The sequence below is a fragment of the Anomaloglossus baeobatrachus genome, chromosome 11, assembly GCF_048569485.1.
Source record: "Anomaloglossus baeobatrachus isolate aAnoBae1 chromosome 11, aAnoBae1.hap1, whole genome shotgun sequence".
Lineage (NCBI taxonomy): Eukaryota > Metazoa > Chordata > Amphibia > Anura > Aromobatidae > Anomaloglossus > Anomaloglossus baeobatrachus.
In genome coordinates this window covers 150788386-150812813 of record NC_134363.1, presented here as the reverse complement: position 1 = coordinate 150812813, position 24428 = coordinate 150788386, and the positions used below count along the sequence as shown (strand labels likewise).

Sequence of the window (24428 nt, the reverse complement as noted above, 5' to 3'; positions counted from 1 at the left end):
CTTCAAAACCCAATTTCATATACTATCCACCTTCTTTGGACCACCCTGTATATAGGGACAGTTATGTACCATCAACCCATTACTGTTAAGTAACTAATACAAAACTTTCTAATACGGATTGATGCCACGTTGATATGAGCATCATCTCCCCTTGTACTTCATGTTCATGAGTAGACGACAAGTGGGAGCGATGTCACATCTAAGGCTCTGCTCACATTCTACATTATATTTTTACATTTTTATTCTCCCCCAAATGAATAATAAAAACAGAAATAAAAATTATAACGTGCACACAACCTTACCTGATTGTTAAAGGAACCTGCCCGCGTATCGGGAAGCATGTATCAGACACTGGCTGTATGATTTCAACATGGAACGTTCTACTCTGAAATGCGGTGACGTGTCAGAGAAAGACAGACTAGGCAGATCGAGAGGCTAGGCTGATCGGGAGACTAAGCAGAATGGGAGACTAGGCCGATCGGGAGAATAGGCCGATCGGGAGAGTAGGCCGATTGGGAGAGTAGGCCGATCGGGAGAGTAGGCCGATCGGGAGGCTAGGCAGATCGGGAGACTAGGCAGAACGAGAAACTAGGCAGAACGGGAGACTAGGCAGAACGGGAGACTAGGCAGAACGGGAGACTAGGCAGAACGGGAGACTAGGCAGAACGGGAGACTACGCAGAATGGGAGACTGGACAGAACGGGAGACTGGGCAAAACGGGAGACTGGGGAAAATGGGAGAAAGGAGAACTCCAGCAACAAAGTCCAACGGATAGTAAAACCAAAAATATTTATTAGTTCATATTAAAAATCCATAAAAGTATCCAAACAGGGTCCTGTGCAAACAGAGGACGCGTTTCAAACTCGGTTTGAAACGCGTCCTCTGTTTGCACAGGACCCTGTTTGGATACTTTTATAGATTTTTAATATGAACTAATAAAGATTTTTGGTTTTACTATCCGTTGAACTTTGTTGCTGGAGTTCTCCTTTCTACAGTTTGGATTGCCGGTTTCCCTTTCTGTGCACAAGTCCTGGAAGCGGTGTGTCCCCCTTCGGCTATAGGTGAGCGGATATCATTTTTCCTTTTGTTGGGGAAAATGGGAGTCTGGGCTAAACGGGAGACTGGGCTAAATGGGAGACTGGGCTAAATCGGAGACTGGGCTAAACGGGAGACTGGGCAAATCGGGAGACTGGGTAAAACGGGAGACAAGGCCGAATGGGAGACGGGAACGATCGGGAGACTAGGCACATAGGCGGGTCCCCAGCGGATTCTCTCCACCAGTTCCCTTGGAGTGACAGGTCTCTCCCTGAGTGTGTTTATAGTCATAGACATAGCATAGTCATTGGTAGCGAGAAAAGAGAAGCCACCAGGGACCCGAGTGTCCAACTAGTCTCAAGTGCGGCTTGGAACTGTAGGTTTTCCTCTGACATGCCGCATTATTTCAGAGTCAAACATACTTGGCTGAGCTCGTACAGCCGGTGTCTGTTAGGTTCCCTTACAACTCTTTACAGTCTACACTCATGGCCCTATAATGAACATATTTCACTTCTCGTCTGCTTCATCCATAGTATTTTTTGCAACTTTATGACATAGTTCAATCGTCTTCACCTGCTATTGTACCTACAAGTCAATGTCACATCTACTAGACTCAGGTTTCCAAATATGAAGAGAGGCAAGGCGGACAGAAATCTCGAAAAGTTGTACACATGGCGTTACCTGTTGCTTATATAAGGCATCTCTAATAAGAAGCTATTGCAGCAAGCCATTACTACATACACTATGATTTCGGTAATATGATACCTATAAATTTAGTCATTTGCTTGAAATCCGTCTCTTGGAAGTTACCATGGATAGAAAAAAATGGCACAGGACAACGTGTACACTCCGTCATAAACGTCATTGGTCAGTGTCTTTATGAAAATGCTGCTGCCACCTGGTACAGTGATTTGAATATACAGTAGCGCACGGAGAAGACGCAGGCGAAAGTACACAGACAGCTTGAATGAAGACACAAGAGGAAGCTTTAAGGCCCTCATCCGAAGGGAAGGTGAAGCTTCTGGGCCAGCCAGTAGCATCAAAAATGTCCTATTTACAATATTCTTTGCGAAGTTCTGTTGAGAAAAGACGAATATACAATAATTATTATACTGAAGACGATTTTTGAAAAAACATGCCTTATATTTAACATAGGAGCTTATTTATTTTCATTGCTGTTACTGCAAAGAATTTTTAAATGCTGTTACTGACAAAATTCCTTCCAAAGCTATCAAATAAAGGGCTATTTTTTTAGCCTAGGATACAAAATATATTTAAAAGAAATGTACCGTATCTGTCAATCGTAATCACCACAGGCCGGTGCATATGTCGCGGGCGGAGGAGGGGACGCTGCGCTCACCCACTGCTCGGGTCCGGCTGCTGCTGCGTCTCGGTGGTGGCTCGAGTGGTGGGCCGGATCCCGGGGACTCGAGCGGCGTTCCTCGCCCGTGAGTGAAAGGGGGTGGTTTTGGGTTTAGGGATATTGTCCGTGACGCCACCCACGGTTGTGGTGAGGTTGTGACACCACCGCTGCTCTGGACGGGGATCCCGGGAGCGATGACAGGGAGCAGCTTGGATGTTGGTTCTCCCCTCCGTGGGTAGGGAAGTTGATTGTCCCGGGGCCCCGGAGAGGGGTAGGGATGGATGGCAGGTGGGTTTCGGGGCCTGGTGAGGTGCAGGGTCACGGGGGCAGCGCTGTGCCGCACGGCACGGTGGTACTCACTCAGCCAATGATGAATGCAAAGTCTCCGGTAAAACAAGCGGCTGGATAGACGGGTCCCACAGACGGCTGCGGTAGCTCTCCCGGTAGGTTGATGGTGACTGCCTTTCCCTGCACCTCTGTTGTGTTTACGGTTCCAATGGCTTCCCACCGGTAACCCGCTCCCCAGCTTGGATGGATGCTGGAGGAGCCCCTTTTGCCCGCAGGCTCTGGCCCTGGGAACTGTAGCCTTGGCGGTGACTGTGTTTCACTCTACAGTGTGAGCTGTTGCCTTCAATCGGGTCTTGACTGCTGGGAAACCCTGGAGGTTCCCTTCGCTAATGGATTTGACCGGTTTTACGGCGACTCCTAGCCTGGTCGTTGTCCGTAAGCCCTGCCGGATGGTGCTGGCTTATCTTTGCTCCCCGATCCGGTACCGTCGGGCCACCGCCCGTCCATGGTCCGTACGGTTCACTCCAATCAGCCTCTCCTGCAGACGGTCACCACCGTCTGTCAACCTTGCTGTTCCGTCCGGGCCACACACCCGGACGCCTTCAGTCTCCTCTCCTACCACTTCACTTCACTCCTCCTCAACTCCTCTCCAAAACTCATCTCACTCCTTTTCCTGCCTCCAGGACTGTGAACTCCTCGGTGGGCGGGACCAACTGCCTGGCCCACCCCCTGGTGTGGACATCAGCTCCTGGAGGAAGGCAACAAGGATTTTATGTTTGGCTTCGGTGTGCCTAACCGGGGTGTGGGGTGTGTTGGTGTAGTTCTGTGATGACCTGGCTTGTCCAGGGCGCCACACATATCATTCTGTACATGTGAAGCCAGAGGCGCCTGAGCTGATTGATTGGCTGTGGGGCTGCGTTGTCAGTGCTACTGACAATAACAAGAAATAGACACCAGAATCAGCCTTGGAGACTCATTGCTGGACCCAGGGAAGGTGAATAAAGTGCAGGTTTGTTTTTTAGACAAACTGTGTTCTAGGAACAGGAACACCCCTTTTGCATACAGTACAAACCTTGACTCCATCCACCCTAAAAGCTGCACTCAAGAACTTGACTATCTATTTATACCCACCGCCCTTGGGCTATATTATTTGGGGAGCACTCCTTAATAAATTATAATGGGAAACTCTGAGCCCCTTTTTATCAAAGCTTTTATGCCAGTATTCTGGAATAAAAACCTTTGAAAAGTTGCATAATTTTGGTACAACTCAAGGCAGTGCAAATTTTGTGACTTTTGGTGTTCTCACGCCATTTTTGCCTAGTTCAACAAAGTAGGTCAAACGGGGAGTGGTGACTGCCGCTTGTTAAATTCATGATGTGTGTCCCGCTTGACAGATAGTCCTGTAGTTTCCGGCTGTAGAAGGATGCAGCATTTGGCTACACAAGCTGTTCTATGACTTTCCCTTTTTCCTGCTTCGTTTTTATCCCTTTCTTTTTAGGACCCTGCGGATTTCCTCACCTTTTCAGCTGTTAATCTTCAGCACTTCCCTTTGTCTTTAAATCCCCTCATTCCTCTTTACTCTGTGCTGCTGATAGGTCTAATACCCTTAACAAGTCTTCAGTGCAAGCAATCAGCTTGTATGCATCTGGAGAAATTTTGTTGCTGTTGCAGTTCCTCTCCCTGAGTCATCTGGAGATAAGTTATTAGTTTATGGTTCCCCTGTTTGTGTTCCCTATGTCTTCTTTAGAGCTTAGTGGGTTGACTAAGTACCCATCCCATCTGTTCCCCTAGGGCCTATTTCAGGGTGAGCCAGGGTCAGGTATCCTGCATAGGTGTGGAACCTATCTAGGGCGGTGAGGCAAGCAAGGGACCAGGAGTAGGTCTGGTCAGGATGACCCATCTCACCCTTCCCTAGACACAGGGTTTCACTTCTCTTTCACCGTTCCCTTGTTACTTACCCTTACATTGTATGACAATGTGGCTGCGTACGTTATGCCAGAATCTTACTCCAGCCAGGAATGGTGTAAGATTTTGTCATGCTAGGTACGGGGAAATACCAAGCGAACGGTGAAAGGAAGAGAAACCCTGTGTCTAGGGAGGGGGAAGATAGTGATCCCTGACTAAACCTACCACTGGCCCCTTTGGTCTCTCACCACCAGGTTCCGCACCTATGCGCCGAGCTAGATACCTGACCCTAGGTGTCAATAGTGCTGGACCCTAAATAGGGAACGGATATGATGAGCTCTTCGTCAATCCCACTAAACACTAAAGAAGACACAAGGGGGGCACACGGGGAAATGCATGAACTACCTATCTACAGATGACACATGTAGAAGTTTAGCAAAGTTTTCAGCAATGATACCACAGAGGAGTACAAGCCACCTGCTTGCAACTAAGGCTTGAATGAGTTGAAAAATATCACCAGCACCAGTCCAAGGAAGGAAGGGGTATTTAAGCACTAAGAGAATACTGATGATCAGAAGCTGGGTGGAAGGTGAGCTTCTGCTGGGTCCAAAAGAGGAGAGATGAATCCAGCAGGAAAGCTGCCTATACCAATGAATACTGACAGCAGTAACAATGGAAAGTAAGGGAGCATTTGGCGCAGCCAAACACTGTGACCTTCTATGGCCAGAAACCACATGACTGTCTGTCCCCGTGACAGATTTGTGGTTGGGTACACATTGATGTGTAAGCCACGCATCTGATCCTCTTGATGAATCTGAAATGCACCTTCTCAAGACTGTTGCCATCAGAGCTGGTCTTGTCGAATCGGGCCCATTATTTTTAACTTCCATTTAACAGAGGTTGGAGAGATTTAGTTAAATGTTCCAGGTTTGGTTTTGCAGCTTAGCCCCAGTAGAAATAAAAAATATAACCACTTAAAAATTGTAGTCTCCATACCGCCCTCAAATGAGGAGTAAAATTGCAAATCAAGTCCCCAAATCATATTTGCTGCAGTTGTAAGATACCAAACCATTGATTTTGTTGCATTGTATTATCATTAACCAAAATCAGTCTTGCTTTGAAAATCCCGCAGAACTCTTGGATGCACATTTCGGGAACCCAAACCCTATAATTTTAACTGATCCCTGGCCAGATTCCTCTTCTTTGTCCAGTGTTTCTCTCCCGAGAATATGGTTTGTAAAAGGCTCCTGTATCTATCATTTCCATTTACTGTGGGAATTGTATTTACTCTGACATGCCGGGACCTCTGGGGCTGCCCTGTTGATTTAGCTGCACGTTGCCTGTTTTAAGAATCAGTCTGCTCCAGCTGCCAATTAGTGGTATGAGAAAATAACAGCATGATCTCACTTACCAAGGTCTAAGTCAATGTTCTTTGGTGTGACGGTCCTATCCAAGGATGCACGTTCCTTCAGAATGTTATTTTTGTAATCTGGAAAGGAAAAAAAAATCTCCAAATAAAATGCAAACTATAAAAAGTTCTTCACACAAAACAGAAGTGATAAAAAGTTAAATTAAAGGGGTTGTTTAATACTAGGACAAACCCTTATGATTCCACATGTTTCCACCAGGTAAAATTATAAACCCTATACTCACCTCCGGTACTGGCGCCCTTCCAACGGTGTCCAGGCTCGCGGTGCTGGGTCTCACGTGGGGCTGTGACATCACGTGGGCCAGTCATCCAATCAGCACCGGCTTCTGTCTCCCCGTCTTTGGACCAAATAAGTTAATCAACAGGAAGTGAGTGCTGCGCCTGCACTCACTTCCTGTTGATTGCTCGTTTGTTTGCTCCGATGGTGAGAAGATAGAAGCTGGTGGTGATTGGATGCTGGGCTCGTGTGACGTCACAACTCCATGTGAGCCCTGGTTGGATGAGTGACGTGACGTGACAGCCCCATGTGAGACCCAGCACCGCGAGCCTGGACACCGCTGGCAGGGCGCTGGTACCGGAGGTGAGCATAGGCTTTATTATTTTACCTGAGGGAAACATGTGGAATCAGAAGGTGTTTTCTTAGTAGTGGACAACCCTTTTAAACCTTTTTGTAGATACATTTGACTCTCCCCCGACATTCTGCACAGTAGCATCCTTGGGGATATGTTACTTCTAACAGATTGAAGGGTCATTGCAGCGTAATTGTCCCTGCTTTGTGCCTTTCTGCTAATGCCCCATTTTTGCAATTGTGCAATTGGGTTTTATAAAAAAAAACTGTTTGCATCTATAGACTCTGTGTTTCATTGACTATTGCTGACTGCAGAAATAGTTCACTAGGAATCCGTATCAGTGAACTCAATCTGACAGTGTGACAGGGAGTTTGGAGCTCTTATATTTGTTTTATTACTGAACTCCCCTCAGCTGATTTATGGACACAAATTGGACAAAGTTAAATATGCAAGAAAACAAAAAGCCAAAAGAAAACAAAAAGCCGGTAAAAGCCAAAGGAAAACAAAAAGCCGGTAAAAGCCAAAGGAAAACAAAAAGCCGGTAAAAGCCAAAGGAAAACAAAAAGCCGGCAAAAGGCAAAGGAAAACAAAAAGCCAGTAAAAGCCAAAGGACAACAAAAAGCCAATAAAAGCCAAAGGAAAACAAAAAGCCAATAAAAGCCAAAGGAAAACAAAAAGCTGGTATAAGCCAAAGGAAAACAAAAAGCCGGTAAAAGCCAAAGGAAAACAAAAAGCCGGTAAAAGCCAAAGGAAAACAAAAAGCTAGTAAAAGCCAAAAGAAAACAAAAAGCCGGTAAAAGCCAAAGGAAAACAAAAAGCCTGTAAAAGCCAAAGAAAAACAAAAAGCCAATGAAAGCCAAAGGAAAACAAAAAGCCAATGAAAGCCAAAGGAAAACAAAAAGCCAATAAAAGCCAAAGGAAAACAAAAAGCCAATAAAGGCCAAAGGAAAACAAAAAGCCAATAAAAGCCAAAGGAAAACAAAAAGCCGGTAAAAGCCAAAGGAAAACAAAAAGCTGGTAAAAGCCAAAGGAAAACAAAAAGCCAGTAAAAGCCAAAGGAAAACAAAAAGCTGGTAAAAGCCAAACAGTGCAAAATATTTAATAAAATCCAATTGAAAAAAAGTTTTCCTTTTCCTTTTTCCAAATACATTGAGTTAATGAAAAAAAAAAATTGTCCCCAGAGATTGACACTTTTCCAGGGAATCTGTCAACAGGTTTTTGCTATATAATCTGACAGCAGCATAATGTAGGCCAAGAGAGCTGCATTCCAGTGAGGTATCGCTTAATTTGCTGCTTGGTGCAGTTTTGATAGAAAACTTGTTTTTGTCTGATGTACATGTAGCAGATCTAAGGTTTCAAAGCTGTGTATAACCCCGCCCACATCCCTGATGGCAGCTTCATGTGCAAGCTGCCAATCTGTGATGGGGGTGGGCTTATGCAGATGAGCAGGTGAGCTGTAGTCCTGTAGTGATAATCTCCTGTTGATAAAATACTTATTGTATTGAAACACAACACACATCCCTGTAATCAAGCTCTTGTGCTCTATAATATGCTGCTCTCAGATTAAATAGCTAAAATCTGCTGACAGATTCCCTTCCAGTATTTTTTTTTTAAAGTTTATTTTATTTACCGATTCGAACATCTTCTCTCGGGTATTCGATGAGATCGGGAGGTCTCAGACATAATTCCTTCATATTTATATCTTTCCTATAAATAAATGGGAAAATATGGATCAATTGATTTGACACAATCATCATTTTCTTTAAAGAAATTGTATAAGATGAGAAAGTAACTTTTGTCTCCCTGAAACAGAGTCACTCCTATCCAGGGCCTGTATATGGTGTAGAAGCTCAGTCCTATTTGGGTTTGACAAGTCTATCATTCACAGTCCATGTAAGACCTGCGATATCGGACCGGCAGATTTTTCTTCTGACCCAAACTCAGCAGCTTCATTTATGCCTGTGAGGTAGGTCAGTTTAGGTGAGCTGACTCAGGGTAGGTCTCAACATCGTGGATTATACTTGGACTGTGATTGATGGGTGATGCCAGACAATACCAGACCATCCAACGATGAAGAGTAGCGCTGATTGTTGCAAAAGAGTAGATCCATTCTTCTAATCTCATAGAACCCCCTTTAAAGTACCGTATTTTTCGTTTTATAAGACACACCGGATTATAAGACGCACCCCAAATTTGGAGGAAAAAAAAGGAAAAAAAAGTATGGGGTCCGTCTTATAATCCGGTGGTGTCTTACCGGAGGTGGTGCAGGAGCGGTGGTAGAGTGGGGTCGGAGGAGGCAGGGGCAGTGCTGGAGTAGGGCGATGCTGCTGTCGGTGAAGCAGGTGACCCAGATGCTCACTGCGGACGGCGGCTCTGTTAGGCAGGAGGAGCATCAAGGAACTGTCAGTGGTGCAGGATTCAAAGAAATGGGGCCTGGAGTTGGTGCATGCGCAGACTGAGCTATCAGCTCAATCACAAGCCGAGATCTCATCTGCGCATGCGCCATTTTCCTTAAATCCGCTGCCTGGAGATCAATGGGTTGAAGGCGGCGCGTGCGAAGATGAGATCTTCAGCCAAGAGTTCCATCTGCGCACGCGCTGATGGAACTCTTGGCTCAAGATCTCATCTTCGCACGCGCCACCTTCAGCCCATTGATCTCCAGGCAGCAGACTTAAGGAAAATGGCATCGGGCGTTATTTTTTAAAGCCTGCACCACTGACATTCAGGATGGCGGCCCCTGCTTCACCGCCCGCAGTGCAGCAGACCCCACAGTGCAGCGCAGCAGAGCCCACAGCCCACAGCACAGCCCAGCGCACAGCACAGTCCGCAGCATCGCCCCTGCCTGCTGTGACCCCTCTCTACCCTCTCTACTAAGCTACATTCAACCTATAAGACGCACACCTCATTTTCCTCCCAAATTTTTGGGAGGAAAAGTGTGTCTCATACGGTATCTCATTTTTAAAATTATTTTGCTTTCCAAATTCCTTTGATCAAGTGAATGAATGGAGTACGTACCCTTGAGATTTATTCAAATTATATCCATAACCTAGAAAGAAAAGGAAACAAATATTAATTGTTTCATCAATTGCACTTTTTTTCGGAACCTGACAAAGTTGTCCCATCTGGAAGACTTTTTATTCCAAAAATTTCCCAGATGTGACAAGTGACAACCACTTTAATCACTGATTAAATTTGCCACAATTTGCTGCTTTCAACAATACTGATCATTGCCCCCATAACGTTTGTATATCATAGTCATTATTCAGACTTGGTTACAATGTAAACGATCTTTTTAGGATGATACAGAAGAGGTATTGTACGTCTCTCCGGGTTGCATCATGGATATTAACACCTGCAGAGACTCGTCCCCTTGAGGCGGTCTGTCCTATGTGCTACACGTCCCATCTTGTGAGTCACATTTACCTTTCCTGCGATGTTTGCGGGTGATGAGAATCACAGCTGTAAGCAGGAGAAGGAACAGCAGAAGGGTCGCCAGGATGTATCCGAGTTGTTGGAAGAAGTGAAGTCTGTTTTCCGGAATTATTACATTGATTACTTTATTTTCCCGGATGACGGTGGTATCTGGGGATAGGAGAATTAGACCACTGAAATCAGCACGAAAGAAGGGGGATTGAAATGCGTTTCACATTATTAGTAAATACTCTCATATATAATCCATGGTGTGTAGGGATGAGGCTGAGCAACAGATTTTGCATTGAGAGACCCCGTTCTTTAATCACTGAGCCTTCGCTGTAGTGATCGTGAAAGTGTTTATTCATAGGGACATGTTCACTAGTCATAACTAGACTTTTCATTACCCAGATTAATGCCATAGCCCTTTAATTAAATACTCTGACAAAGTCAAAGGAGCTTTTTGGCAAATTACCTTCCCTGGCAACCAGTTCTCACAGCACTCCTGTCATCCCTCCTCTCGGCTTTGCCCCAAAATGTTACATATTTTTTGTGACTTATTTCCTCCAAAGAACAAAGGATTGGGCATGCTGAAAACCAACATGCTCGATTCTTAATTTCCCTTCTATTACATGGTACACTATTTATAGTACCCGGCGTTGCCTGGTATAGTAACTGTCTATCTCTCTCCCACTCTCCCAGCCTCTATCTGTCTCCCTCTCTGTCTGTCTCTATCTCTGTGTCTGTCTCTGTCTGTCTGTGTCTCTATCTCTTTGTCTCTTTCCCTGTCTGTCTTTTTCTCTGTCTGTTTCTTTCCCTGTCTGTCTCTCTATCTCTTTGTCTGTCTGTCTTTTTCCCTGTCTGTCTCTGTATCTCTTTTCCTGTCTGTCTCTGTCTGTGTGTCTGTTTCTGTGTGTCTGTCTCTGTCTTTTTCTTTCCCTGTCTATCTTTCCCTGTCTCTGTCTGTCTCTTTGTCTCTTTCCCTGTCTGTCTTTCCCTGTCTCTGTCTGTCACTCTCTGTCTGTCTCTTTCCCTGTCTGTCTCTTTCCCTGTCTGTCTCTTCTGTATCTGTGTCTGTCTATATCTTTCCGTGCCTGTCTCTTTCCATGTCTGTCTCTGTCTCTTTCCCTGTCTGTCTCTTTCCCTGTCTGTCTCTTTCCTTGTCTGTCTCTCTCCCTGTCTGTCTCTCTCCCTGTCTGTCTCTCTCCCTGTCTGTCTCGCTCCCTGTCTGTCTCTCTCCCTGTCTGTCTCTCTCCGTCTGTCTGTCTCTCTGTGTGTCTCTGTCTCTCTCTATTCATCTCACCACCGATATCATATTACCTCAAAGATTCAGATTTATCAACTTGATCTTAAAGGCTGTACAATGATAAGAACCCTGCCACTACAAGACGTGGGCATATTTTGAGTCACTATCTCCATTCTTAAGGCTTTATAATAAGTAGAACCCTCTCACTACAAGACGCTGGTGCGTTATATTAACCAGGACACAGAAGATACCTATTTTCTTATTACACCATTCTAGGTACCCATCATTAGTTACCACTAATGGATTTAGGCACGGGAGCGCCTCTTGCACTGCATATCTGAGCGACAATGTGAACAAGACCCGTGCAGGGACAAAACGTTGTTTTAGTCGCTCATTTCCCGACACCACCTACTGCCTGTCACGCTCCCGGTCCGACCGCGCCGACCACCACCCGTCGCTCTGCCCCCTGGGGTCCCCGCTCCCCGCCGAACTCGCCCTCCTGCTACCTTGTCCATACCTTTCCCCCGTCGGTCCCGACGCCGAGCCGCACTCTCACTGCAGATACCTGCGCTCCAGCGTCCTGCCTCTCCTCCTGTGGGTTCAGCTCTGACTTCCGAGTTGCGGGCTTCACACATGCACTCAGAGGGCGCGCGCGTGCACTCACCTAGACTTAAAGGGCCAGCACAGCTGTCCGGGATCTGACTACTAATTAGCTTTGGGTATATAAGACTTCCTATTTACCTTGGCTGGTGCTTGTTCAACGCGTCCCAGTTGTTCAGGTCCCTCTATGCCATGTGCTTGGAGTAACTCTTTCTCTGTTTACAGATCCTGAGTACCATGCTGAGCACACACTTCAGCCTGATCCCAGTAACCTGCACCAGTCTCCACTCCTGGACTTCAGCCTGATCCCTTTAACCTGTACCTGGCCCAGATCTGGTCCAGTATCCACCACAGACTCTATAAGACGCTATCCTGTGAATTTTGCTGATCCCAGCTTCCGTGCATCTAGGCCCTCTGGGGTTACGCTCTACAGTCCCTGTATAGGGGTTCGCTCGAGGCGGTGCCACAGCGGAGTCCGGTGCATGGTCCAGTGGGTCCACTCCCAGGACTATCGCTACACTGCCCTATACCACATTTGTTCATTTGTTAATAAACTTTGAACACTTTTTGTAAACTACTTGTGAGTGTGCGATGATTAGAATTTATTGATAATATCACCTCACACATAAGCTTCTTATACTAAGAATGTGCTTCGTTGCCTATAGCAACCAATCACAACTCCTATTAATGACCTGTAGCTCCCAGCTCCATTGACTTTAATGGAGGCAGGTTTTTTGGTCAATAACTGTAAAGCATGAGGTTAAATTTCCCCTCAAAACATAGTCTATGACGTTCCCTGAGTCAAATGAATGGAAAATTTTGTCATTGTAAATGTGATGGTGCGGATTCCTTTAGTGGACACACATACATAGACACACATACACTCAGCTTTATATATATATATACATGTATATTAGATTACCTATAGCAGGTGCTGCAGCTATGCTAGGGCTCTTTGGTTCTTCTTCTTTTGGTGGCTCTCTTGGAGGCTCTTTTGGGGGCTCTCTTGGTGCATCATAGACAGTTAAGTGAAAAATCCTGCGTTCATGGATCCCACAGTAATGATGGTGTAGATGACATGAATAAGTCCCTTCATCTCCTTTTGTCAAATCTGATATGAGTAGTGAGAAGTCTCCATAAGCAAAAGCCGTATCTGTCACATTCATTTTCCTTCTGATAAAGAGGGGACCATAAGACCTCCTCTCTCCTGAAGCATACATGTCAATCAGACGGTCTGCTCGGTCATGAGGGATTCCTGGGGCTTGACGATCCCAGTGCACCACTTGCTGGTCTTCTTCACGATATCGATCAGTCCATATGTGGTTCCAATTCTCACAAGGAAGGACAACATCAGTTCCAACCAGAGCAACAACAACGGCCTTTTCTCCATCCCAGTACATCCTCACCTTACGTTCTAGAAGAAGAAATATCATACAATAGACATTATATTAGATTATACAGGGTAGAGGAGGAAAGAGGAGTTTACCCACGAGGGCTCACAGTCTACAAGGGGTGGGTGAGGATACAGTAGATGAGGGTAGAGCTGGTCGGGTAGCGGTATAGTAGACTGAGGGTTATTGCCGGTTGTAGGCTTGTCGGAAGAGGTGGGACTTTAGATTTCTTTTGAAGGTTTCACCAGTAGGTGAGAGTCTGATATGTTGAGGTAGAGAGTTCCAGAGTATGGGAGAAGCACGGGTGAAATCTTGTATGCGACTATGGGAAGAGGAGATAAGAGTGGAGTAGAGAAGGAGATCTTGTGAGGATCCGAGGTTGCGTGCAGGTAAGTACCGGTAGACTAGGTTATAGATGTTTGGAGGAGACAGGTTGTGGATGGCTTTGCATGTCATGGATATGTTTTTGAACTGGAGTCTTTAGGCAATGGGGAGCAAGTAAAGGGATTGGCATGGTGGAGAGGCCGTGAAATAGCGGGGGGTTGGCTCAGTCGGACAGCAGAGTTTAGGATAGATTGGAGGGATACAACAGTGTTAAAAGGCAGGGAGTTGCAGTAGTCAAGGTAGGAGATGATGAGGGGATGTAGTAGTATTTTTACTGAATCTTAGTTAATGGATGTATGGATCCGGGAAATATTTGTGAGTTCGAGTTAGCAGGAAGTAGAAAGATCTTGGATATGTGGCTTGAAGGTGAGAGCAAGCTCAACGTTTACCCCAAGACAGTGGGCATGCAGGACTGGGGAGATTGAGCAGCCTTTGACCAACTTTAGTGTCTGAAGAAGTATAGGATAATTTGTAAATGCCTTAGAACCTGGTATATCAGTCCTTCCTTACCTGACTTTGTGATATTTAGTTGGACCCTCACAGTCTCGTCAAGATGACAGTAGTGATGATGGAGGTTACATGAATACAGTCCTTGGTCACTCATTGATACTCCTAGGAAGCGACGAAAAAGATGAAGACATAGTTATAAAAATAGGTTCTAGTATTCAGATTTTTATGTGCTGAATTGAGTTTATCTGGGGAATCAGACATAACTGCAAAATCTGACGCATCTCGTGGATGGGTATGGCACCGCTTTTAAAGCAGCCATGTTTTTAATCCTATTTACCATCTTAAAAATGTGTAAACCGAAGTCCCACTAAACCGTACACCACTACTGACATGGATGCCTGGTGTTTTCTCCGAGATTATATATGTCATTATTACTATATTTTTAGTTAAAGAGGACCACCCATCAAGATTTTCATATATAAACATATATAAACTAAAGCCAGTGCTATACCGGAGCTATCATGCTGATTCTATACATACCTTTAGATGTGAGATCGGATGTATAGTTTCTGAAATATAGCCAAGTAAAGTTTGTGAAATGCACTATTATTTGATTGATAGGTGCAACAGAATATCTAATAGGTGGGTTGGGTTTTGCTAGTTATTCCCACCCCTGCCTATCCTTCATCCCCCTGTATCTGTTATTACGGGGGGTGGAGGGAGGGCGGAAGGACAGGCAGACAGACAGGGGTGGGAATAACTAGCAAAACCCGACCCACCTATTAGATATTCTGCAGCACCTGTCAATCAAATAACAGTGAATTTCACAAACTTTACTTGCCTGTATGTCAATTCTGCAGCACCTGTCAATCAAATAACAGTGCAATTCACAAACTTTACTTGCCTGTATTTCAGAAAGTATACATCCGATCTCACAACTAAAGGTATGTATAGAATCAGCATGATAGCGCCAGTATAGCACTGGATTGAGTTTATATATGAAAATCCTGGTGGTTGGTCCTCTTTAAAGCAAAGAGGAGGGGGTGCATGATGTGAACAGTTTATGCCTATGCAAGCTCCAAGGAGAGAGGTGCCACATCAGCCTGATCACCAGGTGCATCAACCCAACTCTATGAATCATGGAAATAGGTGATCCAGGACTAGAAGGAAATTGTTGATATACCTAAACCCCGTTCCCTTTATCCTTTCCCATTTCTTGGTTGAACTTGATAGATATGTGCCTTTTTCCAACAGTAGATAGTTGGTAAAGAAAGTGGCTAATAAGTGGCTTAGGTTTTGGCCATAGTGGTTTAGTTTTTTAGGAATACACACTGCCATACCTTTTATCACTAAAGAAAAATTGCCATTTTGGAAGGCAGATCTCGAAACCATGATTCGATCTTGGTTGTATCCACTGTAGATGCGTTGTTCCCCCGCAGAGAACATGTCCAGAAGACGCTCTCCTCGGTACACTCCTTGACTGCTATAGAGATCCCAGTGTACGACTCTTTGCCTGTCCGTAATGCTGTCCTGTGTCCACACCATGCGATAACTCTGACATACTAAATGAGCCTGAGACCACGTTGGTGCACTGATGTTAGATACTGAAACGACCACACTCTCTGGATTCTGTTGGCTGGAAGGCACTGCGGAGACAATAATAAGAAATTGTTTAATTCAGGAAAATAGTCTTGGCTCATCACAGATGTCATTTGCATCTTCAAAATATCCAAATTCTTGTCACAATGTGACTGCAGGATAGTGAGGGACACTGTCCTTTACGCTTCGGGACCCTAGGCTATCCCTGACCTCCAGATTACCCCTGAAGGTGGAGATGCCAGAGTCCTGTGCCTTACTGTCCTTCTGACCAGATCTAATCTATGGAAACACAGATTAAGACAGAAAGGGGAAATCAAAACTCAGACATATTGTAAGCTCACAGGAACAAAGAGTAAAAGACTAATGCGGGCGTCACATGAGACGATATATCGTGCGATATGTCGGCTGGGTCACGTCATAAGTGACGCACATCCGGCATCGTTTGATATATCGTAGCGTGTGACAGCTATAAACGAGCAGAAATACTCACCTTCTCGTTCATCGCTGACACATCGCTCATTTTCTAAAAATCGCACGTCCTGTTGTTCATCGTTCCCGGGGCAGCACACGTCGCTCTGTGTGACATCCCGGGAACGATGAACACAGCTTACCTGCTGAAGTAAGGAGGTGGGTGGGATGTTTACGTCCGGCTCATCTCCGCCCCTCCGCTTCTATTGGCCGGGTGCTGTGTGACGTCGCTGTGACGCCAAACGTCCCTCCCCCTTCAAGAAGTGGATGTTCGCCGCCCACAGCGACGTCGCTCAGCAGGTAAGTACGTGTGACGGGGTTTAACAACTTTGTGCGCCACGGGCAACTAATTGCCCATGGCGCACAAACGACGGGGGTGGGTACGATCGCTCGTGCGATCGCACGATAGATCGTATCGTGTGACGCCCACATAAGGAGAAAAGCAAGAGCAGGAAGGCAGCAACAAAAAGACAACAAGGGTTAACACCACAATTGCTCACAGCAATAATGCACAACAACCACCAGTAAGTCTGAATCATAACACCTCACCAGACCGGTATAGGTAAGCTATAGCTGGCATTAATAGAATAGTCTAGTCAGCATATATTGGAGGAGAGCAAATGTGACTGGCTCCCCCACAACATGAGATCAAAGACACTAACAAGCAGCCCAGCAGAGATTAACTCTTGCTAGCCTGCCTAAGTCTGTGGGTTGACACCCATGTCTCCCTGCGCTGAACACAGACATCAGAGAAGTTAGCAGGCAGAGTCCCAGAATCTGTAGTTTCCACAGATCCTGACGCCACCAGGACAGTTGGCGATACCTGCATACATTTCCTTGTGACAGTACTGTGCTTAACCTATAATACTGGGGTCTTCTCAACCGGCTGTAACTGTAGTGTATAGAAATCCATATGGCCAGGCTATGTTATATACAGTTAGGTCCAGAAATATTTGGACAGTGACACAATTTTCGCGAGTTGGGCTCTGCATGCCACCACATTGGATTTGAAATGAAACCTCTACAACAGAATTCAAGTGCAGATTGTAACGTTTAATTTGAAGGTTTGAACAAAAATATCTGATAGAAATTGTAGGAATTGTACACATTTCTTTACAAACACTCCACATTTTAGGAGGTCAAAAGTAATTGGACAAATAAACCAAACCCAAACAAAATATTTTTATTTTCAATATTTTGTTGCGAATCCTTTGGAGGCAATCACTGCCTTAAGTCTGGAACCCATGGACATCACCAAACGCTGGGTTTCCTCCTTCTTAATGCTTTGCCAGGCCTTTACAGCCGCAGCCTTCAGGTCTTGCTTGTTTGTGGGTCTTTCCGTCTTAAGTCTGGATTTGAGCAAGTGAAATGCATGCTCAATTGGGTTAAGATCTGGTGATTGACTTGGCCATTGCAGAATGTTCCACTTTTTTGCACTCATGAACTCCTGGGTAGCTTTGGCTGTATGCTTGGGGTCATTGTCCAGCTGTACTATGAAGTCCGATCAACTTTGCGGCATTTGGCTGAATCTGGGCTGAAAGTATATCCCGGTACACTTCAGAATTCATCCGGCTACTCTTGTCTGCTGTTATGTCATCAATAAACACAAGTGACCCAGTGCCATTGAATGCCATGCATGCCCATGCCATCACGTTGCCTCCACCATGTTTTACAGAGGATGTGGTGTGCCTTGGATCATGTGCCGTTCCCTTTCTTCTCCAAACTTTTTTCTTCCCATTATTCTGGTACAGGTTGATCTTTGTCTCATCTGTCCATAGAATACTTTTCCAGAACTGAGCTGGCTTCATGAGGTGTTTTTCAGCAAATTTAACTCTGGCCTGTCTATTTTTGGAATTGATGAATGGTTTGCATCTAGATGTGAACCCTTTGTATTTACTTTCATGGAGTCTTCTCTTTACTGTTGACTTAGAGACAGATACACCTACTTCACTGAGAGTGTTCTGGACTTCAGTTGATGTTGTGAACGGGTTCTTCTTCACCAAAGAAAGTATGCGGTGATCATCCACCACTGTTGTCATCTGTGGACGCCCAGGCCTTTTTGAGTTCCCAAGCTCACCAGTCAATTCCTTTTTTCTCAGAATGTACCCGACTGTTGATTTTGCTACTCCAAGCATGTCTGCTATCTCTCTGATGGATTTTTTCTTTTTTTTCAGCCTCAGGATGTTCTGCTTCACCTCAATTGAGAGTTCCTTAGACCGCATGTTGTCTGGTCACAGCAACAGCTTCCAAATGCAAAACCACACACCTGTAATCAACCCCAGACCTTTTAACTACTTCATTGATTACAGGTTAACGAGGGAGACACCTTCAGAGTTAATTGCAGCCCTTAGAGTCCCTTGTCCAATTACTTTTGGTGCCTTGAAAAAGAGGAGGCTATGCATTACAGAGCTATGATTCCTAAACCCTTTCTCCGATTTGGATGTGAAAACTCTCATATTGCAGCTGGATGTGTGCACTTTCAGCCCATATTATATATATAATTGTATTTCTGAACATGTTTTTGTAAACAGCTAAAATAACAAAACTTGTGTCACTGTCCAAATATTTCTGGACCTAACTGTACTTTGCGCACATCACTGCTTATTTCAATAAATTAGTGCCTTTTGCACTGATACGAGTAGGATTCTTGACTCTGTCTAGATAATAGCGAAATTCCCCAAGTAAAAGACCCCTCGCTAATTAACCTAAAGGCTATTGACACGGAAAAAAATACTTTTACATAATTAGTGGTTAATTTTAAGTTTTTAAAATTGTTTCTGTCGCGGGCGGGGAAGGACGCCGCTGCGCTGCTGCGATGGCTGCTCGGTGGCTCGAGCGGTGGGTCGGATCCGGGGACTCGAGCGGCGCTCCTCGCCTGTGAGTGAAAGGGGGTAGTTTGGTTTGGGGATTTGGTCCGTGACGCCACCCACGGGTTGTGGTGAGGTTGGGCACCACCGCTGCTGGTGACGGGGATCCCGGGAGCGATGGCAGGGAGCAGCTGGGATGTTGTTTTCCCCCTCCGTGGGTAGGGGTTGGTGGTCCCGGGGCCCGGTGAGATTACGGGGAGGCAGGGTTGGCAGGGTGCAGGGTCGCTTGGACTGCGCAGCGCGGTGCCGGATGGCACGGTAGTACTCACTCAGCCACAAAGGTACGCAAAGTCTCTGGTAAACCAAACGGCTGGATGGACGGGTCCCGCAGCCGGCTGCTGTGGCTTCTCCTGGACGGTTGGTGGTGGCTGCCTTTCCCTGCACCTTTGTGTATGTTCGGTCCCGATGGATTCCCACCGGTAACCCGCTCCCCAGCGTATATATGTGCCGGAGGAGCCCTTTTGCCCGCAGGCTCTGGCCCTTGGAACTCTAGCTGTGGCGGTAGCTGTATTTCCTTTTGCTGGTCGGACGGTTGCCTTCAATCGGGTCTTGGCTGTTAGGAAACCCCTGGAGTTCCGGTCACTGACGGATTTGACCTCTAATGGCGACTCCAAGCCTGGTCAGGGTCCGTAGGCCCTGCCTGTGTTTGCTGGCTTCACTTTGCTCCCCGGTTCGGTACCGGCGGGCCACCGCCCGTCCCCGGTCTTACGGTTCCGCGTTGATCTGCCTCTCCTGCAGACGGCCACCAACCTTGCTCTCAGTGCCCGGGCCACACACCCGGACATGGTCAGTTTACTCCTCCGCTGCTACTTCACTTCTTCACTTCCCTAACTGACTTCCTCTCCCGCCTCCAGGACTGTGAAATCCTCGGTGGGTGGGGCCAACTGCCTGGCTCCACCCCACCTGGTGTGGACATCAGCCCCTGGAGGGAGGCAACAAGGATTTTGTGTCTTGCTGATGTGCCTGTCTCAGGGTGGGGGTGTGTGTTGTAGTACCTGTGACGACCTGGCTAGTCCAGGAAGCCACATTTCAGTCTGCAATATTTGTTCCTTCATTAATTTTCACACACCCAAATATGCAATTTGCAGCCTGATCCAAGTTTCAGTTTTGTTTTTTGGGGTTTTTTTTGTGGGAGATTTTCTCCCAGTAATATAGTATGAGGTCTGTGTGTCTGTCTTGGTAATATAGGCTCGGTATGAGCACTGTATGTTTTGAAGGTGATGTCTTAATTAGCTCATGTTTCAGCACAGCTTCTATCCTGCACTTATTTCCTCCAGCACTTATATTTATAGCATTTTTTCTTTGCGCTCCCTGACACTGTACATGGTTTACTGTGGAGATTTGTGTACAACTCCCACCTGCTATCTCTAACACTAAGAAGGAAGGAGAAGAGCAGAGAGTCTTAAGAAACAGGAGCTCTGATGGATTTGTATCAGTTTACTCAGCTTTAGAAAGAACTCTGCATGAACAAAATGATAAAAAAAAATGATCAAGACTAGAAAGTTATTTCAGTTTGGGAGAAAATTTAATTTAGGAAGCAATAACTATGTAGCACCCATGGGGCAAATGGTTAACTTTGTTACTCGTCGGGTCACGGGGATGACATGGGGTGGCCCTTTTGCCCAATTTCATGGCCCCAAGGTGTACAATAAAGGAGGGGGTGGTGGTGATGATAATGGAGGTTAGATTTTGTGATACCACCTGCGGTATGTGGCCAGGGATTTAGCCACCGCTGCTGTCGCTGTCCTCCGGGGCGGATGGTAGTAGCAGCCGGGATGGTATCGCTCCCCACAGTTGGAGCGGGCCCTGGGGAGGATGTTGAGGGGAGTAGTAATGGCGGGTGCCGGATTACGGGGTTGGCGGCGCCGGCAAGGACAGGCTCTGCGGGTTCAAGGTTTTCTTTACTCACAGTCCTGATTTACCCAGGAGATACCGGTCACCGCCGTGATGGGCCACAGCTGATCACGAGCAATTCAAGGTCACCGCCGGTGTTCCCACTGTGAGTCCTTTCTGGTCGGGGTCACTCAAATCCCGGTGTAGGTGGAATGTGGAACGGACCGCGGGTGTTTCAGCACTCATCGCAGACCCTGGACTCCCGTGTAGCTGTAAAGAACCCGGGCCGAGCTATCCGCTCAAAGACATGGGTCCTATGGCGCTCTCAGAAGTCTGAGGTCAAAGAAGATTACACCCAGGTTCCAGGTGTGTCTCTTACCCCAAGCTGTGCCCGGGGCTAACTGGCTATGTGTGAAGATGCTCCTTCCCTTTTCCCCAACTGGTGCCCCCCCAAGTGGTTGTCCCAGTGACTGGGAAAGTCCCATGCTTCGTGATGGCCACCCCCCTATCTACCCCAGGCCATCTCCCCGGTGGGAAAGCACCTAACTGTTTGTGGTGTGTGAATGTGAGAAACACCAGAGATTAACCCCTCCTTACCCAGGATGAGTACTACATCTTAAGGGAGATGCAGTACCCTGTGGCGACTGAAGCCTCAGGGGCGCCACAAATACACTAAAAAAAACTCTATGTGAACGTGTCCATGCATGGCCATGAACTGTTCCAATAGGTCAATATAACAAATATTTAGCTAAAGGAAAAAAAACAAAACAAAAAACCCCAAACCAAAATACTAAGATTCCATAACCAGACTTTCATTGAAGAGGTTAATATCTTTCGGAAATTCTTCCCAGGACTACTCAATCCACAAAAATAGAGAAATTGCCAATGTGCATACTTTTGCTTACTTCAGCAAATTTTATTCCTGCAGTTATAAACAGAGGATTTGGAATAGAAAAAGCTTAATATAAAAAAACCCCTAAGGTATTTCATGTACAAACATTGCAGGACTATGTGCGATGAAGGTGAAACAGATGGATGTTGGGGCCGGATGATAACTGCGTCCCCAGCTATGTCTGAAGCTTGCTGTCTACCTTTGCTTCTTAGTTTAGTCTTGGATACATGACCAGAAAGCATTAAGAGAATGGACTACTAAGGATGCAAAAGTTGCCAGGTCTTATATGTTCCCTTAAAGGGGTTGTCCACTACTTTAACATTGATGGGCTATCCTTAGAAGAGGTCATCAATGTGTGATCGGCCGTGGTCCGGCACCCGCACCCTGATCAGCTGCTCTTGGTCCTGGTGGCGGCAGGAGGTAGCTGGAAATGCTCAGTTCCGACACTGCTCCATCTTCTGATGGTGGCCACGGCCAGGTACTACACATCCGATTCTCAATCAACTCAATAGGAGGCGGATGTGCCGTACCCAGCCGCTATCAGAAGACGGAGCAGCACCAGAACTGCTGCAGCTGCCGGGACCGAGAACAGCTGATCTGCGGGGTGCAGGGTACTGGATCGGACATTGATGACCTATCCTAAGGATAGACTATCAGTGTAAAAGTAGGGGACAACCCCTTTAACTAACAAACCAGGTCTAATGTAAAACATGTCGTCATGTCGGGCAGCACGGTGGCTCAGTGGTTAGCACTTCAGTCTTGTGGTGGCTCAGTGGTTAGCACTGCAGTCTTGCAGCGCTGGGGTCCTGGGTTCGAATCCCACCAAGGACACTATCTGCAAGGAGTTTGTATGTTCTCCCCGTGTTTGCGTGGCTTTCTTCCGGGTTCTCTGGTTTCCTCCAACACTCCAAAAACATACTGATAGGGAATTTAGATTCTGAGCCCCAATGGGGACAGTGTTCCTGATTAGTGATGAGCGAGTACTAAAATGCTCGGGTGCTCGAGGCTCGAGCCGAGCATCCCAAAATACTCGTGTACTCGGCCCGAGCACCGAGCCCAATGTTATCCTATGGGAGACCCGAGTATTATTCTGAAATGACCCCCGGCAGCATGTAGAAACCATAAAACTGTAAATTAAAAAAAAAAACGTGCGTGTGTGTGTAAGCGTGCATATATATATACACGCGGAGTGGAGTGCGGGAGGGGCCGTAGCCAAGCGGGGAAGTGTCGGGCTAAAGGCACGGTCATGCTGTGAGGGCCGGCCAATCACTGCAATTCCACAAGTAACAGGGCTGTGGCATTGCAGTGGTCTGCCAGCCAATCCCTGCATAAGGGATGGCTGTAAAAAGAGCGCCAACATGAAGACCACGAGTACAGCACGAGTATCGCGAAATTACTCGGTCCCCGCCGAGTAGCCCGAGTACAGTGATACTCGTGCGAGTACCAAGTAGTGACAAGCATACTCGCTCAACACTATTCCTGATGTATGTAAAGCGCTGCGGAATATGTTAGCGCTATATAAAAATAAAGATTTTATTTATTTATGTCAATAAGACATTTTAGACAATTTTTCTTGTATTCTCAGTCTACGTAATACTGCCCTATAGTGTCAAGATAACACTGCTAAATCCAATCCGTGAAATATAATATTGAATAACTAGAATCAAAATAACGTTCCTTTAAAGAACATTTTTAGAGGCGTTTCCGTCCTTACGGGACCCCAAAGAAACAAAGGCTCTAGATAAGTTTGTCCCGAACTTCAGGGAGAGTTTGAAGATAATGAATATATTGTTACTTCGATATAATCAAACCACTGGCCCTTTGGTCTCTAAAATGTAAATTTTCTTAAAATTACCAATTTTGAGTGATAATTGCCTCTATTACTCCCGTTGTTGTTGTTGTAGGTAAAAGCATTGTTCAAATTATTGACTACGATAGAGTTTGCATAAATCTGTCTTCTTTTAGCTCCCTCTAGTGGTGGCTACAGACAGGTAAAATGCTATAAAAAGGACCCGTCAGCTCAGAATATTTAATAAAGGTAATTACCTAGCAAAGAATATCATTCAAACCCCTGGGGTCTTTCCTCCCTTTTTCTTCCTCATGTGTCATTGTCTTCTCAATTCCATTTGTCTTTAGTATATTTCTTACTTGATTTGCATTGAATTTCTGTATGCATTCTTTTTTTTGGAGTGATCTTTCCCTGTAATGTTTTTTGTAAAATTAATAAATACTCCGTTATAAAAAAAAAAAGGACCTATGATTCGATCAAACATGTCCAGTTTTTGCTCTTATTTTATTCCCACTGCTCCTGTAAGTATTCAGGTTTTTTTATTTTTAAAATCTGTCACACTGTTCCAGAGATATGGGCATATTTATTTAGAAAGTGTAGCTCACTGGATCCTCAGGGGCGTGTTCTTAGGCTGTTTTGCATAATTATCCTATGTGCAACGCTTCCTTAGAAAAGACCATAAATTTAGCTTATTAAAAAAGCTAATATACTAATGAACAAAAGGGTAACAATGTTATGAACGTTTGACTTTCAGGCTCCATATCTCATCATCCACTATAGCTTTGACCACCATCACTTTATAGACAATCATCTTGACTATCTCATACATAAATTTGACTTGCAACTATTTTTCATATGATTAGTTATGCAGATTGTATAATTTTAAATTTATTATTTTCTTAGTATTTT

General features: G+C 45.7%; 1 protein-coding gene across 1 annotated transcript in view; it reads right to left on the bottom strand.

Moving 5' to 3' along the window:
• Nucleotides 1–954: 954 nt before the first annotated feature.
• MXRA8 (matrix remodeling associated 8) overlaps nt 955–24428 on the bottom strand; it is a 73258-nt gene continuing 49784 nt past the window's right edge. Inside the window, exons 3-10 of the mRNA XM_075328980.1 lie at nt 15412–15717; nt 14132–14233; nt 12769–13260; nt 10013–10171; nt 9605–9635; nt 8220–8296; nt 6003–6080; nt 955–2111 (exon numbers count right to left, since the gene is read on the bottom strand). Of these exons, the coding sequence (XP_075185095.1) occupies nt 2086–2111; nt 6003–6080; nt 8220–8296; nt 9605–9635; nt 10013–10171; nt 12769–13260; nt 14132–14233; nt 15412–15717 (1271 nt within the window). The 3' untranslated portion in view covers nt 955–2085. The remainder of the gene's footprint in view (nt 2112–6002; nt 6081–8219; nt 8297–9604; nt 9636–10012; nt 10172–12768; nt 13261–14131; nt 14234–15411; nt 15718–24428) is intronic.